This window comes from Arachis ipaensis, chromosome B1 (genome assembly GCF_059453495.1).
Source record: "Arachis ipaensis isolate K30076 ecotype BB chromosome B1, ASM5945349v1, whole genome shotgun sequence".
NCBI classification, from domain to species: domain Eukaryota; kingdom Viridiplantae; phylum Streptophyta; class Magnoliopsida; order Fabales; family Fabaceae; genus Arachis; species Arachis ipaensis.
In genome coordinates, this window is record NC_142436.1 from 1,971,890 (window position 1) to 1,991,827 (window position 19,938).

At 28.9% G+C, this 19,938-nt stretch overlaps 2 protein-coding genes across 2 annotated transcripts; both read right to left on the reverse strand.

The window, feature by feature from the left end:
- Nucleotides 1–5,184: 5,184 nt before the first annotated feature.
- On the reverse strand, nt 5,185–6,492 carry LOC107616097 (Plant basic secretory protein (BSP) family protein). Its single transcript, XM_016318099.3, has one exon. It carries the CDS (start codon nt 6,389–6,391, stop codon nt 5,363–5,365), a length of 1,029 nt encoding a protein of 342 aa, XP_016173585.1. The 5' UTR covers nt 6,392–6,492; the 3' UTR covers nt 5,185–5,362.
- Nucleotides 6,493–13,733: 7,241 nt separating this feature from the next.
- Nucleotides 13,734–19,503, reverse strand: LOC107639775 (uncharacterized). The gene is made up of 4 exons (XM_016343409.3): nt 19,041–19,503; nt 16,490–17,005; nt 14,113–14,143; nt 13,734–14,023 (listed from the first exon to the last, which is right to left on the reverse strand). The coding sequence occupies exons 1-4, from the start codon at nt 19,204–19,206 to the stop codon at nt 13,849–13,851; spliced, it is 888 nt and encodes a 295-aa protein (XP_016198895.1). The 5' UTR covers nt 19,207–19,503; the 3' UTR covers nt 13,734–13,848.
- Between the last annotated feature and the right edge of the window lie 435 nt (nt 19,504–19,938).

Here is a 19,938-nt window from a genome sequence, read left to right on the forward strand (position 1 = left end):
CTGTCTTTGTTCCAATAGATAGTACCACAAGACTATATAAAGACAAAAGTCCCCTGCTATCTGACCCTTTTGTATATCTTCCTTTGATTGGTCGTCTTATCTATCTCACCACCACTCGACCGGACATCATGTATGCCACTCAACAATTAATTCAATTTATGGCATCTCCTACTGAATCTCATCTTCAAGCTGCCAAACATGTGTTACAATATCTGAAAACTAGTCCCGGCAAAGGACTTTTTTTCCAAGAGAATCATAAATTCAGCTTCTCAACTTCAGTGACTCTGATTGGGCCGGATGTCCTGATACTTGACGATCTTTAACAGGTTATTGTTTCTTTTTAGGCAGTTCTTTAGTCTCTTGGAAGACCAAGAAACAAACCACCGGTTGCCCGCTCATCTACGAAAGCAGAATATCATGCACTTGTGAACACAACTTGTGAACTTCAATGGATACTAAATGTGTTACAATTTTTACGCATCTCTCCTATCCGCCCACCAATTTTATATACTAAATGTGTTACAATTTTTACACATCTCTCCTATCCGCCCACCAGTTTTATATTGTGATAATCAGAGTGCTCTTCATATTGCTCCTAATCTGATTTTTCATGAACGGACCAAACATTTAGAGGTTGATTGTCACTTGGTTCGACAAAAAGCTCAAGTTAAAGTAATAAAACTTCTCCCAATTTTGGGCAACTAGCTTACATCTTTACCAAGCCTTTGTCTTTCCAACCCTTCCACTTTAGTCTGAATAAGTTTAGTGTTCTTGACATCTTTCATCCTTCAGCTTGCGGGGGTGTATTAAACCACTCTTCCACCTTAGCCCATGACAACAATAAAGACGTCTTACAGTCCACAAATTCAGCCCAATAGAATACACAAATTCTACTAACTCATTTGTGCAGGTTTTGCAGGAAGAGACATTGGATGAGGAGATACTGAGCTATAGATTCACAAAAGAAATTTGGAAAGGGTTAGTTCCACATTGGGTCGAGTTGTTCGCGTGGTTTGTATTGGTAGGGAGGGTCAACACAAAGGATCGACTAAGTAGACTGGAAATCCTACAACAGAATGATAACTTGTACGTGTTGTGCAAGAAAGATGTTAAAAATATTCAACACTTATTTGTTACTTGCGAGTTCTCCTGACGGGTGTGGTGTGCATAAGTCTCATCATTTGGACAGGAGTGGACAGCTCCTAGTAATTTGAAAGATCACTTCGAGAGTTGGAATATATGCCAGTAAAAAAGAAGCAACGCAAGAGTTGGATAGTGGGATTTTTCCCAGTAATATGGATTATTTGACTAAGACAGAATGAAGTTATATTTTAGAGTAAGACAACAGGAGTTGCAGATTGTGTGGATCAAGCGTTTACATGTGCTACAGAGTGGTGTGATAAATAACTCACGTTGTCGATGGCTATGCCGGAGATGACATAGGAATTGTTGTAATTTTATGTCACTTGCCTATCTGTACTTGTTCCACTGGAGTGTTGAGCTCTTTTTTTCAAAAAAAGAATACACAAATTCAATTATAATTTTAGTCTTTATTATTTTATCTTATCTTATCTTTATCCTTATCTTATCTTTATTTGCTTTTATCTTTCATAGGCCAATGCTCTATATATATTTAGTTTTACTTTCATAGTTTATAATTTTAAATCAATCAACAAACAATAAAATTTTTTCATCTTTTCTTTTCTTTTATTATTCTTTCACAATTTTATTATCTTTAGATACTCTTTATGTACTTTTTCCGTTTTATTATGATTGTTATGATTATTTTTTATTAATTTAATTTTGATAATAATTAATTATAATAAAAGTGCATAAGGAGTACATAAAATTTTTTAGTTTTATATTCATTCTTTGAAAATTTTTACATAAAATTTTAATTTTTCTTTTTCCTGCGATCATTTGTTGGATGTAAATTGCGTACGAACCCAATCGGCTACCAAAGTGGCAAGACGTGCTCGATGTCTTCAATCTCTTCAAAGAGAATAGGATAATAGCTAGTTTAGTTTTTGGGCCTGTGAAAGAAGCTGTGATGAGCTATTTCTTGAAGATTTGAGCTGATCCACATAACAAGGTCATTTGGCTGCTGTTGCATATCTTTCTTCTTGTTCTTACTGCAGCCAATTTCAGAGAATGGTGCCGTCAATCACCTCCCATATTATTGTGTTGATTGGGGTGTTGGTGTAGGGTGCAGTATATGCATCAAGGGCTGAATTTCTTTTTGTTCGAATGTTGTTATTAGAAATAGGAGTGGCGGCCGTGACGAGATTATAAATATTTGAAAAAAGGACAAATAATTTCTGACTTTTTATTTTGCGGACATTTTTGTCTGATTATTTGAAAATATTTTATTACTTTTAAGTTTTTCACTTTTTAAAAAGTTTGACGAATTAGTCTTTTTTAACAAAAAAAAATCTGACGTAACTTCATTCGAATGACCTGGCATTACGAGTGCACACGTGACATACGAATGAAATGGTAGTTTTGAAAATTGAAAAAAAAAAATCCTTCTCTCAAAATTACGTCGTTTTGTGTGATAACAAGTTTTCTAGCCCGGTTTCCTCACTTCCCACCAGTTCGTTCCAGTTCCTTTACCTCTCCGGCAACCACTTCATCGGCCAGATTCCGATCACCATGGCAGGTACTTTCTGCTCTAAACTTGTCGAACTCGACCTCTCGTCCAACAACTTTACGGGTCCAGTTACTGACGAGTTTACGTCGTGCTCGTCTTTGTTTTGTTCGATATATCATCTAATTACATAATAATTAAAGATAAATTAATCTGGTTATGTTGAAAAAAATAGGAAATTAAAAATTTTATGTACTCTTCATGTACTTTTATTATAATTAATTACTATTAATATTAAACTAATAAAAAAATAATTTAAACAAAAATATTGTCACTTGTGTTTATATCTTTGTTTAATAATATTAGTTATTCTATCCAACAACAACAATAAAAAGAAGAAGAATAAAAAAAAAGAAAAAAAATAAGTGTGTGCTACATACCATTCACACTCAACAAAATGGTTATTGTAAACTGATTAATTAAGCATATAATTAAGATGAGAAGTAATCATAAAACTTGGAAACAATTATTAGAAACTTAAATAAGCATATAAGAGGAGGCTTAGGATTTGATGGTCCCATAATGTTTGGATCATTAAATTGTCGCATAACAAAACATGTTTTTTAAGTTTTTTTTAATAACTGCTAAATAGTCATTTTTTAGTTTTAATTACAAATTAATCCATATATTTTATTTAATTATAAAAACTATTTTTTATTTTATAAATTATTATTTTATCATTCATCTACCATGTTTATGAACAATCAAAACAAAAACAAGAACGAATTAGATCTTCCATTGATCGTAATAAACTTTTTTGCCATTCCACTCGATTATAAGTTTATATTTGATCCGTGACGTTCGTCCAGGACTGTGAAATCGTGTTTCCTTAAAAATCAATCGATTGGATTACAATTTATCACAAAACAATTGATTGAAAATTGCAAGGTAGCATAGTTTTCGCATAAATCAATCGATTGGTCATATTACCCAATTGATTGAACGATGAATTAAATGTGGATTTTTTATAATTTAATCGATTGTTTATATTCTCCAATCGATTGAATACTTCGAAACAACCTGAGATCTCACAATTCAATCGATTGCTTTTGTTGCTCAATGGATTGAATTCACCAAAACAGCATAAAATAGGGTGAAAAATATCTATGAAACTTGCCACACCCTGTCCGTAGATAACAGCATAAAAAAAATATAATAAAGTAGGGTATGAGACCAGAAGGAGAGGCTGGGCAAGGATTCCATCAAGTCCTTCGATGCTTGCTGCCTCTGCTTGAAGCCCTTCATTGACCCCATGAGCTGCCACAAAAGTCATGTCTTTTGTAAAGAGTGCATTCTCGAATGCTTGTTGCCTTAGAAGAAAGACATTCAAAGGTCTCCATTTTCAACCACTTTCTTTTCTAATTTTCGTTTTTTTTTTCAGTTTTTATTTTGACGGAAAATAAGTTTCTGATTTGTTGGATTCTTATTCAAGTGGTGGGGCTGGATCCTTCTTAAACCCATGCTTGTGATGCAATGCTGTTTTGTGTGTTGATTAAGGGTAATTATTTTTGAATTTGACAAATTCATATTGTTTTGGTGAATTCAATCGATTGAGTAACAAAAGCAATCGATTGAATTGTAAGACCTCAAGTTATTTTGAAGCATTCAATCGATTGGAGAGTAATCGACTGAATTATAAAAAATCCACATTTAATTCATCGTTCAATCGATTAGGTAATATGACCAATCGATTGATTTATGCGAAAACTATGCTACCTTGCAATTTCCAATCGATTGTTTTGTGATAAACTGTAATCCAATCGATTGATTTTCAAGAAAACACGATTTCACAGTCCTGGATGAAAGTCACGGATCAAATATAAACTTATAATCGACTGGAATGGCAAAAAAATTTATTACGATCAATGAAAGATCTAATTCGTTATTGTTTTTGTTTTTAATTGTTTATAAACATAGTAGATAAATAATAAAATAATAATTTATAAAATAAAAAATAATTTTTATAATTAAATAAAATATATGGAATTAATTTGTAATTAAAATTAAAAAGGACTATTTAACAGTTATTAAAAAAACTTAAAAAATAAATTTTGTTATGAAACCATTTAATGGTCCAAACGTTCTGGTACCATCGAATCCTAAGCCATAAGAGGAGATACTGTAATGAAACTAAAAAGTTGTTTTAAAATCCGATAAGTTAAGCATCCACTACCTCAATTATAAAATTCGAATCTTGAATCTTTGATTTTTAATTAAAATTGAAATCAAAAGTGAAAAAATTTAATAATAATAATAATAATAAGTTTCATTTAAAGTTATATGTTCCACCTAAACTTTGCAAACTTACAAAAATATAGAGTTATTTTTTAAAAAAATCTATATATATTTAGTTTTTTAAAATATTTTTTATTATAAATTTAAATTTTAAAATTTAAAATTCTAAATCTTAAATTCTAATCTTAAATCCTACATTTTCCAAAAAAGAGTTACAAAAATAATTTTATAAAAAAGAATTGAGTAATATTGATTAATTAAAAATTAATTATCTATATATATTTATTTTAAAAAATTGCAAATAAAAAAAATTAAAGTTCATGATTGGTTCATATAATAAACACAATGGCCACTCAGAACCACAATATTTCATATTCCATGTCATTTTCTATAATAAGTAATTATAATTATAATTAATATACAACAAGTGGGAAAAAATATTTAAAAAAATAAAATAAAATAAAAATACAACTTCAAAGTTCAAACAAAACGAGTTTCAGGTGAGACGACTGAGCCAAAAGAAGCATTATACAAACCACAAATTTTCATGGATGGAAAGCCCAACACGTCATCCACCATACGATCATGCCACGTGTCCTTCATGGCTTCATTCAACCGTTGGATGAACCCTTTCTTGTAATTTTCATAATATTGCAAGTAATGAGCCACTTCTTTAGGCTCCTTATCCTCCCACCAACCACTATGACCACCACCACAATCCGGCAAATTGCGGCCACCATCGCCGTCGCCACCACCACCACCGGAGACCCTTTTTCGGCCGAATCCGGCTAACTCAACAATGTATTCAACCATTCCATCAACGAGCCTTGGCGGAGCCCTAGACCCACCATCCCATAGCCAAATCCGTGCCATGGCACGTTGTATTGCACCCACTACTATAAATGTCATATTATTATAATCTTTATCTTCAATTAACATAGGGTTAATATCTATCACATAATTATAATTATAATTATACCCTTTGAAATATTTTCCACTAGCATGGTGGTCTTCGGCCGCGGTGACGGCGGCGGCGGTGAGATTCCGGTCAACGAGGCGGAGGGTGACACTTTTTATATGCTTCTTGGTGTAGGGTTTAATATTGTTACTATTATTATTATAGAGGAAATGTTCAACAAAGGAACTTGTGTTTAGGACTATGCGTGTGGCTTTGTCATTTGAGACATAAAAGAGATCAAAACGCTTACCGGCTTGAGAATCCTTTGAATCATTCACTATGTTGATGTCAAAGGTTCTAGAAGCTTCATAATTTGCCCAAATTGAGATAGATGCCACCAAGAACACTAGGAGGATCCGGAAGATGAAGTTGGTGTTTGAGATGATTTTGGAACTTTTAATAAAAGGATCATAGTTATGATCATCAAGAAGTGAATAACAAGTGGATGAGGTGGCGGCGGCGGCGACGGCGGCGGCGGCAGTGGTGGTTGTAGGGCTAGAGATTGGTGTGATGAGTGGTTGGAGGAGGGAGTGTTTGTTGTTGTTTTCCATATTTATAAATTGTGGGTGACCAAAAGTGCAAGAATGAATAATGGAGGATAAATGTGTATATAGCTTGGTATAGATATCATATGAACAATTTATAAATTATTTTTTGGGGTAAGTAGGAGAATTAATTGGAGAATAATGACTGGTATACAACTAAGAAGTGGGGTAGGGAACCATGTTGGATAAGTGGACAAGGCATGTGATTTTGGTAATGAAATATTTTTGGTGTTAAAATAAGTATTAAAATAAAGATGGATGTTGATACATTATATTTCTTTTTTTTTTTCTTAAAAAAAAAGGTAGTTAAGTTGTTTGTGTATACGTTATATGAACTATGCTAATTTATATTTTATTTATTATTAAATATGATGTGACACTTATTTAAATTTAATTTATATTAATATTTAATAATAAATCTACGACATATAATGAGAATTGAAAAAAAAAATTACAGCAATTTTGTGATTATGGTTTTGTTGGGACTCTTGTCAATGAAGGAAAATTATACCTATAAAAAGTAAAGTTTCTTTAGAATATTTAATATAACAATAACATTGTGAAAATTTCTTGTTATCTTGATGGAGTATCCCTTATCTCTTCACTCTTATACTTTGGCATTTACAAGCTTTCATGTATCTCTTTTTCATCCAAAATAAAGCTATTTTACTATTTAAAAAAAAAAAAAAAAACTTGCTAACATGTATTTTAAAGACATATTTTAAAAGTACTATAAAAATTTATTTGTTAAAAAAACCTAAAAATTATTTTTTATATTTTTACCAAAAACTTAAAAAAGAATTTATTGTATTATTAAAATATATTGTTAAGAGACTAACTAGCTAAATCTTAAAAAAAAAAAAATCTGTTGCTGGGTTCAGACTCTATCATGGGCTAAGCCCATTTCAGTAGTTAGAATTGAACATTTTATCATTTAAACTTAGTGGGCCCAGTCCAGAAAACTTAGTGGGCCTATGTCCAAAAACATAGTGGGCCAATTTCATGTATGAATCAGAGAATAGTTCCATTTCTAAGGAGGTGAATTGCAATACTTCAGAGATCGAGGATTGCAATACTTCAAATCTGTTGCAATATGAAATAACTACACTATCCATTCCTGTCTCATAGTCTTTTTGTAAAGCTTTAACTCAATTTATTATCTTCAAACGTCCTAGTATAATTTTTAAGAAATAATATAAAATAATCTTGTTTATCATATGAGATGTTTTCTTTTTTTAAAGTTACACTACTCTAATAAAATATAGAGTAAAGGACAAATAGGTCCCTAACATATTTTTTTGCGGACATTTTTGTTCCCAAGGATTGGAAAATACATTCATGTCCCTGACCCTTCCAAAATGCGGAAAAATTTACCCCTTCATTGAAGTCACCCAGTTGAACCCGACAGAAAACGCTGATGTGGCTCCCGTGGCGCTGACCTGGCCGTTACGGGATGACACGTGGACTGTATCTTCTGAAAAGAGGACGTATTAGTCCCCACCACCAAAAACGACGCCGTTTCTCCCCCACCCCTCCAAACACACTTTAATCCCCTTATGCATTTTCAACCAATATTCCAGATTCAAGCCAAATCAGATTCAGATTTTCAACCAATCAACAATACTTCACCAAATCCAGAAGCAGCAAATTCAGCACTTCCAGTTTTACAATTTCAGAATCATCAGCAATGCATCCAAAACACACAAACAAAGAATCAACAGAGTAACAAATTGCAGCAACATTAGCGAAATTTCAAGAAAAATGAGAGGTAGGAGTCTAAGCAAATTCATATTCAACAAGCAATTCAGCGACATATTCACCAACAATAGAGTACAAATTCAATTTCACAGGCTCAGTTCACAATTCAACCAGTTCAGATTGTGCAATTTATGAAGAACATGTAAGAACTCCTCATAATTCTAGAAAAATTGCTACACTCTCAAATAGAATAAGCAACTTACCAGAAATTGTATATGGAGGAAACGGCTCTGGCCGAGGAGGAAGTTGCCATCCAGGACGATGGAGCAGCAACGGAGGGGTTGAATCTCACACCGACAACAAGCGGAGCTGGCGAAGTTGCAGTTCTACATCGAGGCAGTGGTGCCGAGGTCGGCGCCGTCGCAAAGGAGGAAGGAGATGACACCGTGCATGATGGAGGCGGCTGGATCCTGAGCGGCGAGGACGACGTCGCGACTGACGACGGCGGTCTTCTCCTGGGAGCGCAAAGATGAGACTAGAACAGAACAGTGGGACACGGTGGTTGTGGAGGGTGCGCATGGGAAGGGGAGTAGAGTGTGTTAGGGTAAGCGAGGGAGTGGAGAGGGAAGGAGAGGAGGGGCAGCGTAGGTGGTGGTGGAAGAGGGAGTTAGGGGGCAGGAGGTGGTTGAGGTTGGAGGTGGCTGAGGACAATGACCCACTTCACCGTTTCTGTGGAAGGATTAGGGCTCATAAATGTGAAAGATTGGGGATTTGGGTGAAACGACGTCGTTTTGGGGTGAGAGGACTAATATGTCATGTTTTGAAAAGTTACACGTTTTGGCGTGAGATGACTAATATGTCCTGTTTTAAAAAGTTACATGCCACGTGTGCTCCCGTAACGGTCAGGTCAATGCTACGAAAGCCACGTTAGTGTTTTCCGTTAAGTCCAACGGAGTTACTTCAACGGAAGGGTAAATTTGTCCGCGTCTTGAAAGGGTTAGGGACATAAATGTATTTTTCAATCATTGGGAACGAAAATATCCGTAGAAAAAAAAGGTCAAAGACCTATTTGTCCTTTACTCATAATAATTTTAGTTTTCTTCGTTATGAAAGTATATGGAGCCTTTCATAATTTTTTATTTTAATATAATGACTATTAAAAATGTAAAAGATGGGCCAAGTGTGAGACAAACTTAAATACTAAATTTTATTAAATTCAAACCCTAAGTCGAGCATCACTGGAAATGCTAGTGCAACATGTTAAGGCTGATATGAACTTGAGCCTCATCCACAAATTTTAAAGTGGAGTTAATAATTTAAATTCTTATTATGTATATTGTCTTTATCTCATTAAGGCCTAATCAATGTTTTCAAAAAGCAAGCATATTATATATTTATCCGATTCCTTTTTTTAGGACAAAATCTGGTTCATATGGGAACTTTATTTTTGGTCCTATATCTCTATCTACATAATTATTAAAGAGACAAAAGCAACTTCATTAAACTATATAGCCGCTAAATTGTCTATTAAGTAGTATTTGTTTTTAAATACTGAAAATGAGATTAAGAGACTAAACTTTAATATTATATTTAGTTGTTAAAAATTAAAATTAAAATTTTAATTCTAAAATCTAAAATTTCAGTTTTAGAATATAAAATTTTAATTTTTTTGATATTTTTAAAAAATAGAGACAGATAACACTAAAATTTTTAGGACAAAAACCTAAATTTTAATAATATTTATTTCTAAAAATATCATTATTATCTAATTTTTTAAATTTTCATTCTACTCTTTCATCATTCTCATATTTTCAACCTTACATCCATTCTCTCCATAATTTTTCACCTCATCCCTGTACTGTATCTAAATAAATAGAATACTAAAATAATTTAATCCTATATATTTTACACTAAAATATAATAAAAAGATTTAATTTTATTTTTATCTCTTAATTTCTGTCTCACAATTTCAGTTTTATTACAACCTTAAAATTCTTTTTTTAGATAAAAATGGACACAAATAAAAAATTTGTTAGCGTCCATAAAACATTTGAAATGAGTTTAACTCATATAAGAGAATATAGGAACTCATATAGTTGTGTGTGGATAGATGTGTAAGTTTATAATGTAATATTTAAAATTAAAAATTTTCCAATTCATTTGATTTCATTGCTAAAATTTTAATTCGAGACCTCATAAAAAGGAGGACTAATTATTGCCTAGAGCTAAAACTTATTAGAGATTAGTTCTACCATAGAATTTTTAAATCCATGTTGAAAGTGAGTTACAATATAATTTGTTCATTTTCCAAAAAATAAATTTTTGGTTGATTAAAATACCAGCATTTGTTTACTACAGATAAAATTTTTTGAGTTTATCACGGAAACTAGTGTTAAGAAACTTTCGCCAGTAAATATTCAATTTAGTCTCTAAATTACACTCGAGTCTCAATTTAGTCTTTAAATTTTTCAAATTTTAATCATGTTAGTCCTGCGATAATTTTCGTCATAAAATTAATTAAAAAATTTAAAAACTAAATTGAGACAATTAAAATTTTAAAAACTAAATTGAAGTTCGAATATAACTTCAGGAACCAAATAGAATATTTTCTCGACTTTCACTCGAAGAAGAGATAAAATATGTAAATTCACTTCAAGAAAATTGCAAACATGTGACTCTATAGAGTCATAGATAAATAATTTAATTATAACACTCTCCCTAGCATAAACCATACCATTCTTATGATGCAGCTAAAAAAAAGCCAACACATATACAGTCCCCACATATTTATAAAGCCACAAAGGGACATGTTATGTGTGTGTACCCATTCCACTGAATCTTTTTTGGTTTTCTTTTTTTATTTTTTTTTTAATTTAAAAAGATATTAAAAAAAATACTTCACTAACTGAATTAGTTTAATGAGTTTTAGGATACTCCAAACGAAATTCAATTTAAATCAATTACCATTGATTTGTTCGAGTTTAGTTTTGTTAACTCAATATACAATTCTCTTGTTTCGTCACTAACTAGTTAACTTTTATCAATTTAGTTCTCCATCTTAATTAAATTTATATGTTTGAAATATATATTGTATATTTTATTTTATTTTTATTTTTTATTACATTTATAACTATTAAAATTTTAAAAATATAATTATTAAAGTAATCTTTTTTTATCAATTTAAATTTTTTAGTTATCTGCTGTGGTTTCTTCTAAATATAATATGCTTTTGCATTTTTCTTTTTCGTAGAATCTGCATCGAAACTTCAGAAACTCTTTGCACTCTGCCGTTTTTTAGGTTTCTCTGTCGGTATTTTTATCTTTTTCTAGGACTTCTTCATTTTCTCTTGGCATTTTTTCATCTCCTTTTTAGAATTTCTTAATGAATAAAAGAGTGACGACTCAATAACAAAACATATTTTTTAAATTTTTTAATAATTATCAAATAGTCTTTATTTAATTTTAATTATAAATTAATTTTTTATATATTATTCAAATGTAACACAATCGATTGAATTTTGCATAGTAATATAGATTTTTGAAAATTTAATTGATTGAAAGTGTTACACAATCGCATAATAATAACTATATATTTACTCAAGAGTCAGACCAACCAGAAGAAGTCATAAATTATAGTGTAGTTTTAGAATATATACGCAAACTATAAGATTTAAAGATAATAGTAGTAGTCTAACATATTAAGACACTTTAGTTATTGAGGATTTATTCGTTAAATTTGATGGGTGTACTTCTCTAGTTATATTTCAATGATTTTTAAATAGGTGTTTTCTATTTGTAGGCTTTGTAACTTTTCTCTGGTCGTATGCATTATATAAATATCTTAGTTTAAAAAAATTCATATTTTTATTGTAAAATAATGTCATTTTTATTTATTATTTTAACAACTATGTCATATAAATATTATGTCTTATTAATTATATTTTATTTAAAACAATTGATTTATTTATAAAAATTATTTTTCTATTTTTTTATTTATTTCCATTTTATTTATATGTTTGGATACATTAATATTATTTCCATTCTTCAGATGTTTGCGATATAAATTAATATTTTTAATATTTATGTAGTTTTTTTTTTTATTTTCTACCATTTTTTAGAGAAATATGTTTTGCATTGATTACTTTCCCTCCCAATCTTGTTAACAATTATGCACAATGCATGCTATTCAGCAAAATAGTGTCTAATTTTCCTTTCAAAAGTAAAGTCACACTATATATATACACAAAAATGTTGTTTATAGATTAAAATTAGTTACCAAAATCAGTTATTATATATTTTTATACAAATACATATATAACTTAATTATCATGGTTTGTGTACATATTTTAAAATTTATTAGTCGACACTATAATTCGTGACTTCTTCTGGTTGATCCGATTTCTGAATAAATGCAACGATTATCATGCAATTATATAACACTTCCAATCAATTGAATTTTGAAAAAACTCATATTGCCGTGCGAAATTCAATCGATTGTATTATACTACCAATTTATTAAACAAGAAAAAATCATATTCTATAGCGCAATTCAATCGATTGTGTAACATTTCTAATCAATTGAATTTTGAAAAAACTCATATTATCGTGTGAATTTCAATCGATTATCTTGTACATTCAATCAATTGAATTACCCACAAATACAATTTTCTTATCTTTTATGGATGTAACGGATCAAAGATAAATTCATTGATTCGTATTACTACCATATTTATAAAACTCACGATTAATGGAAGATCTATTTTATTGTTATTTTTTGTTTTTAATTGTTAATAAATATCATAGATAAATAATAAAATAATAATTTATAAAATAAAAGATAGATTTTATAATTAAATAATATATAAAAGATTAATTTATAGTTATAATACTTTTCATATCACATTAATAAAAATAACAAATTTTTACATTAATTGTATCAATAATCATTTAAAAAAATAGATATAATTATATAACTGTATAAATATTGCATCAAAATTAAACTCAGAATTTAATTATAACACTTTCCTTAGCATAAACGATAAAATTCTTATGATGCGGTTAAAAAAAAAAGCCCCACATATTTATGAGGCTACAAAGAGGGACATGTTCTGTGGGTGTGCCCATTCCACTGAACCTTTTTTGGTTTTATTTTTTCTAATTTAAAAAAACATTAAAAAAAAAGAAGACTTCATTAACTAAATTGGTTTAATTTGAGTTTTAGGGTACTCCAAACCAAATTAAATTTAAATCAATTACCATTGTTTTGTATTTTAATTTATTTTTCTTAACCCAATTTACAATTCTCTTATTTGGTAACTGACTAATTAACTTTTATAAATTTGGTTCTCCATTTTAATTTAAGCTATATGCTTGAAATATATACTACATATTCTATTTTATTTTTATTCTTTATTGCATTTATTAAGTATTAAAATCATTTTGAATAGTAACAACAATTTTACCGAATACATTTTTGTAACTTTTGCTTGCTGAAAACCACTTTTATTTTAATTTACCAAACATAACTGTTATAATTTTTGAAAAATTAATGTCAATAAACTACTTTTAAAAGATTAAAACTTTACTAAAAAATCAGCACACAAAAAAGGTTTAAAAATTAAAACAAAATTTCTATGCAAGATATAAGTTAATTTCTAGTAATGTCCATCATATAATTAATTGGTATATATTTCTAATTTTCTTTCTACAAAGTGTCTTCATGTACCTATAGATAGAAGAAAAATAAATTATGCCTCTCATACATGTTAGAGAAATTGTTTTTCCAAAATTGATATTATTGTCCACATAATGAGGCAATTTTCAACAAAGCTATTTGATGTGGTAACTGCACCAGAGGCAGAGGGGTCTGTGGGCACAGGCACTGAACCAAAGACATTTGCTCCACTTGTGTTTGTTGTGTTTAAGATTGATGAACTTGTGCTGAAAAATTTAGGCACTAAATGTTAACAAGATTGAAAAATAAATAAATAAATAACAATTTCAAATATGTGGTTAAAGATTGTTGTTACCTGGTGGATGGATATTGACATGTCCCAGAATCTGGAAATGATCAATAAATTATCAGAGTTAATTTAGATGACATTAAGGTAAGAGAAAAATTAGATCTCAAAAATAATATTCACTAAATGGTGCTTATAAATCATAGTGCATTATTTGTATTCTCCATAATAACTTAAAAAAAGTATAGATTGATAAATTTAGACAAATTTACCATAATAAACCTAATAATCCAAATGTACTAAACTACTAATGTCAGTTGTATAATCCAAATCATGTGGCTAATTTTTTATGGAAAAGTATAGGTAAACAATGAAAATATTAAACAATATAAACAATAGATATATCGGATGTTCATTTTATTAGTGTACGGATGGTTATTTTAATATTAAAATTTAGAGAGTTAAATTAGAGGTGTAGTGTGTTTTGATTTGATTGGTGGTTGTTTATATTGTTCAATAAAATCATTGTCCCCCTAGCATTCCCCATTTTTTATATATATATGGATAATTTTAATGTGAAATACAAAAATATTTGATTATTTTAATATTTTAATTATCGTAATAATAGCACAAAATATCACTGACATTTTGTAAAAAAACAATTAATTATAAAAAACAAAATATCATTCATATTTTGTAAAAACAAAATATTTTTTTAATTATGAAAAAACAAAACGTTATCCTTATTTTGTAAAGACTCACATCAGTGTATAACACATAATTTAAGTTATTTTTGAAAAATTTATTCTTAATAATCTGATATTAGAAAAAAAATTCAAATCATATAGTATATAATGGACCAAATTTGAATTCATATTGTCCTTCTTTAAATTATGTATACACTTTTAAGAATAATTAAAAAAAAAAATTGTAGTAATAAAGAACAACCGTAGATATTGACAAGATACAGCTTCCAATAAAGTGAGAAAAAGGCAAAAAGCTTGTGTGTTGCATAGTCAGGAGCAACTTTTGTAGTTACTATATATCTCTCCAGACCCCAAGGCACTTTCACAATCTATTCAAAGATGCAATAAAGGTTTTTCCTTTTATTTAGTATTTAATTATTTATTACTATTTATTTTTATATTGTCTCTGAAAAAATTAAAGGAACCTAATAATTTCACAAATAAAGGGATATGTCGTTTTATGTGGCCCGTTTTCTATCAAAGGTACTCTGATTGCCTAGTATAGGATAGGGTAAAGATTAGAAGTTTTAATTTATTTTTTAATTATTTTTTTAATATTTGAATAAATACACTTTTAAATATGTATATGAAAATTGTAATACCAAATAAACTACTTGCATTATAAGTGAAGGTAACGGAAAAAATTTTAAAAGTTAATTTTAATTATATATTTTATATATTTTTTATAATTAAAATTAATGATTAAAAATTATTGAAATATTAGTATATTGATACACTTAAAAAAATTTTTAAAATAATATTTTGTCTCAAATGTTTAAAATTAACATATTTTTATTTCAAAATATTTTATTTTGTATTATTTAATTTTTTAATCAAAATAAAGTTTTAATTTTTATCAGAATACAAAAATAAAAAAAAATTTAAATTCAAATTAAAATATTTTAAACATTAAAAACAAAATTTGGATTTAGTTCACACATCAACAGTAATTTATCCTATTTTATATTAAAAAGATTGTTACATAAGTTAAAAATATATAATAATTAAGAATAAATAGTCATTTTTTATAATAAAAAATTCTAACGCTAAGAAAATTGATCATAAAAAAATAAAATTAAAGTTATACTTATAAAAAATAAATTTTATTTGACAACTAATATTATAGTCAGTTGTTTTAGTTTTCTTCTATTTTATTATGGGTACAATTTTAATTTTATTATTCTATAATTAATTTTATTAACATCTAAATTTTTTATAATTAAAAATAATTATTTATTCAATAATTAATATATATATTGTTATGTCACCAAAAAAAATTATATATTGTTATGTTAGCAAAAATAACTAATTTTCACAAGTAGGGCAAGGATGATCATTCAAATAAAAGAACATGATTGAACTACTATATTAAAATTAAGAGAAAATGACATATAGGTCCTTGACCTTTTGTTCCGCGGACATTTTCGTCCCTAACTATTGAAAAATACTTTTAAGTTCCTGACCTTCACAAAACTTGGACGGATCAATCCCTGACGGAGGCATTTGGACGGATCAATCTCTGGCGGAGACATTTGGACGGAGGATTGATTTGTCCAAGTTTTATGAAAGTCAGGACTTAAAAATATTTTTTAATGGTCAGAAATAAAAATGTCTGCAAGACAAAAGGTCAGGGATCTATTTATCTTTTTCTCTAAAATTAAACTCTTAATATTAAAAACTAAAAGCAAAAGGCTACTAACTTGGATTAGTGCTAGTGACAAGAGCAGTTCCACCAAAATTGCAGCTATTTGGAACAGGATTCTTCTGATAATACTTATTGAATGCATAAGAAGCATGGTCACGAATTGTATTAGGGTTGTAACAGCTTCCACCAGGTTGAATTGCAGAACAATCAGTTCCACCATACCCACAAGCATAGTCCAATGCAACTTGCAATGCCCTAATTGAAGCTGTAGGGTTTGCAATGCACCAACTTGAACCTGAAGAAGAGGGCACTATCGTGGAATTTGATGCGGGTGGAGTATTGGTACTCCCTATCCCTGGAATTATTGTTGTTGTTGATGATGGGGAATAGTTTGTGTCCGGGTCAGAATTAGGGTTTAGGATTGGGGATGTTGGGAACAAATTTGGGATTGTTGTGATTGGAGTGGTGATATCCCTTTTGGTGGTGGAAGTGGAAATTAACTGTTTAATTTCTTGTCTTATTGAATTCACATGTGTTGCTGCTTCTTCCTTCATTGTCCTACTTGTGGTACCTGTTGTAATTTCATAGTGAAAATGACAATTCTTGTTAGAAAATTATTCAACTCAAATTTAAAGCTTTTCTTTTTCTTCAAGAGGTAAAAAAGTTGTAGCTGGATTCAACTTTTTCTTACAACATTTAAGACTTTGTAAATTTTATGGTGTTTATAACTTAGTATTTAATTTTTATTTAATTTATTTTTTATGGTAAAATTTATAATATTATCTAATAATTTAAAATATTATCTTCACATTTTTTGAAACGTCATTACATAAAGAGAACAACTAGGGAACCAAAAGCATATCAGCCAAAATGTGTTTGGGCTCCATGAAAAATTAGATTTTGGTTTATGCTCTGTGATCTAAAGAGCGGTTTTCAAACATATTATTCAAAAAGTGATTCTAATTAAACGGTTTTGTTTACTTTTTGGCTGGTCACTTTTGGTTCCATATACTTTTCCTTACATAAAACATTTTCGGGGGAAACTCAGGTGCAGTCGACTTTACGTGAAGTTGATAGTTGATAGTTGAGAGTTGTTAGATAATTTGACTGATTTGACTAAATTTTCATTTAACGGTTCTCAATTATCAACTTCACGTGAAGTCGACTGTACCTTAGTTTCCACCAACATTTTCTATTCGATAAAATTTATGGTGTCTATGGTTATGATGAATCTTATGGCTATGAATAATTTTGCTAATTATAGAAATAAAAATGCAATGCAATTCGAATAAATTTAAAAATAAAATTAATATAATTTAGTACAAATTAAATTATATTTATTTATTTTTCAATCTAATTTAATAATTTGATTCACATGATGAATATTTCCATTGTGATGTCACAAATTCAATGATCTAAATAGGTTTTCCAATAGACCAAACCGAAGGAAATAAACCTTCACTATCTATCTAAACTTAATGGCATTTGCATAATTACATTGAAACTAATTATTATGCCCTTTGCCACGTGATTATTATTATATTCATTTCAATTTTACTATTTTGACAATTATGCCAAACAACTTTTTCAAATAATTCGTCACACCGTTTTTCTTGTTATGTGTGGCAAGTAACATTTTTTTAAAATTTATTTTATCTGTACCTCACATGGCCCTTGGTAGTTACTAGTTAGTACACACATTTCATCCTTCACTATTACACACTACCATACGAAAATTTAATTCTGATAAAATTAATCAATAAAATATAAATAAATATTAAAAATAAATTAAATTACACATATATTTATACATAAATATATTAATAACTAATTTTAATATATGTGTAATCCGGATTATATAACTAAAAATAAAAAAATAAGTTTAATTATTTATAATAATTCTTATAATTTCATCTAATTTCTATTTACTTTCTTAACATTTAAAATTTAGTATTTAAATTTTTACACTAAATAACAAATATGAAAAAATATTAAAATATTTGTTTTTTTTTTTTTAGCTTGAAGTGGAATAAACTGCAGAACATTCTAAAAATGAATAATTTTTTTTCTAAATAGTAATTATTAATAAAATTTTAAATATAAAATTTTAATAAAATAGTAATTTTTTTTTTTTTCAAAAGGCAAGAGTTTATAGTAGTGCAGCAAGATAGGGCACAAGAGACAAGTAGGGTACCCTATGCATTGAGATTAGAGACCCTCATATTATCATTAAGTCAAAAGATGTTGACCACTTTACCCTTTTGTTCTTTTCAAGGAATGGTGGGAACTGGAGAAAGATTGGATGCAACTATGCTCTCTATCATGTGAAACTCCAGACAAATATCAAATTAGAAATTAGAAAATGACTTCCTCACATTTTTCTTTATGCAAAGAAATTGAAAGAGATGGTTGAAAATTTGGCCAAACAGCCCCAAAATAATGAACTATTGAAAAAGACAAATTTTAAAAAAATTGCTTAAAATTAGGAAAATAAAAATTAATGGACTTAATAAAGTGCCCATTTTTTAAAACTATAACTACAAAGAAAAAAAAATTAACTATAATGGAATAAATTAATTGTAAGGCCAAAGAGTGAAGGAAATTACCAGAAAAGAGGAACTGAAGTAGCACAAGAAGTAGTGGAAAGTAATTAACACTCTTTTCCATCTTCAAAATTTTCTTGCTATGCTGCTTCTTCTTCTTTGAAACTTCCTTCAATAATGTAGTTCCTAAATTACACAAGTTCTTTCTGTGAAGGAAGATATATATCATAAACTATATATATATGGAGGGTGAATGATGTTTTGGTTAAAAGAAAAGAAAAGGGAATGTGTATTGTGGACTAATAATGATGATGTAGAATAAAATAAAAATATATAGAGTTGTGGAGAATGTGAAGTGGTGTGAGACAAAGGAGAGGATTTGAGAAAAAAGACATGGCATTGGTGTGTAAGAGGGTGGCAACCAAAGATAAGAAGGGACCAGAAAGGTGGTGAAGAAGGTTGAAAAACAGAGAAAGTAAAGAAGGAAATTGTTTTTTATTTTTAGGAATTAAGGTTCAGAGTGTGTGGGTTGGTATTAGTAATCATTGTCATTTGTAATGATGGTGCTTTATGTTATGTATGTGTGTGAATATTTCATTTCTTTTTATTATATTTATTTATGTTCTATAACTCTCCTTGTCTTATTGCACTAATTATTCTTCGATATTTCTTCTAATTTGATATTTAAAAGATTTAGATGTTGACAAAATAATATTTAAAAAAAAAGAATGTTAGGAGCCAACAATTTTTTATATTTATAGCCATCAAATAGCTATTAATGAGGAGATTAATGTGAGATTTCATTCAATAGCTCACTCTTCTTTACTGGTTATATGCTGGCCAGAATTTAATAAAGTTACTGGCCCATAGACTTTTCCTTTAAAAAATGTGATAAATAAGTGTTCGAAATATTTAAAAATATGACAAAAAAATCAAATATTAAATATATATTCAAAAAAAT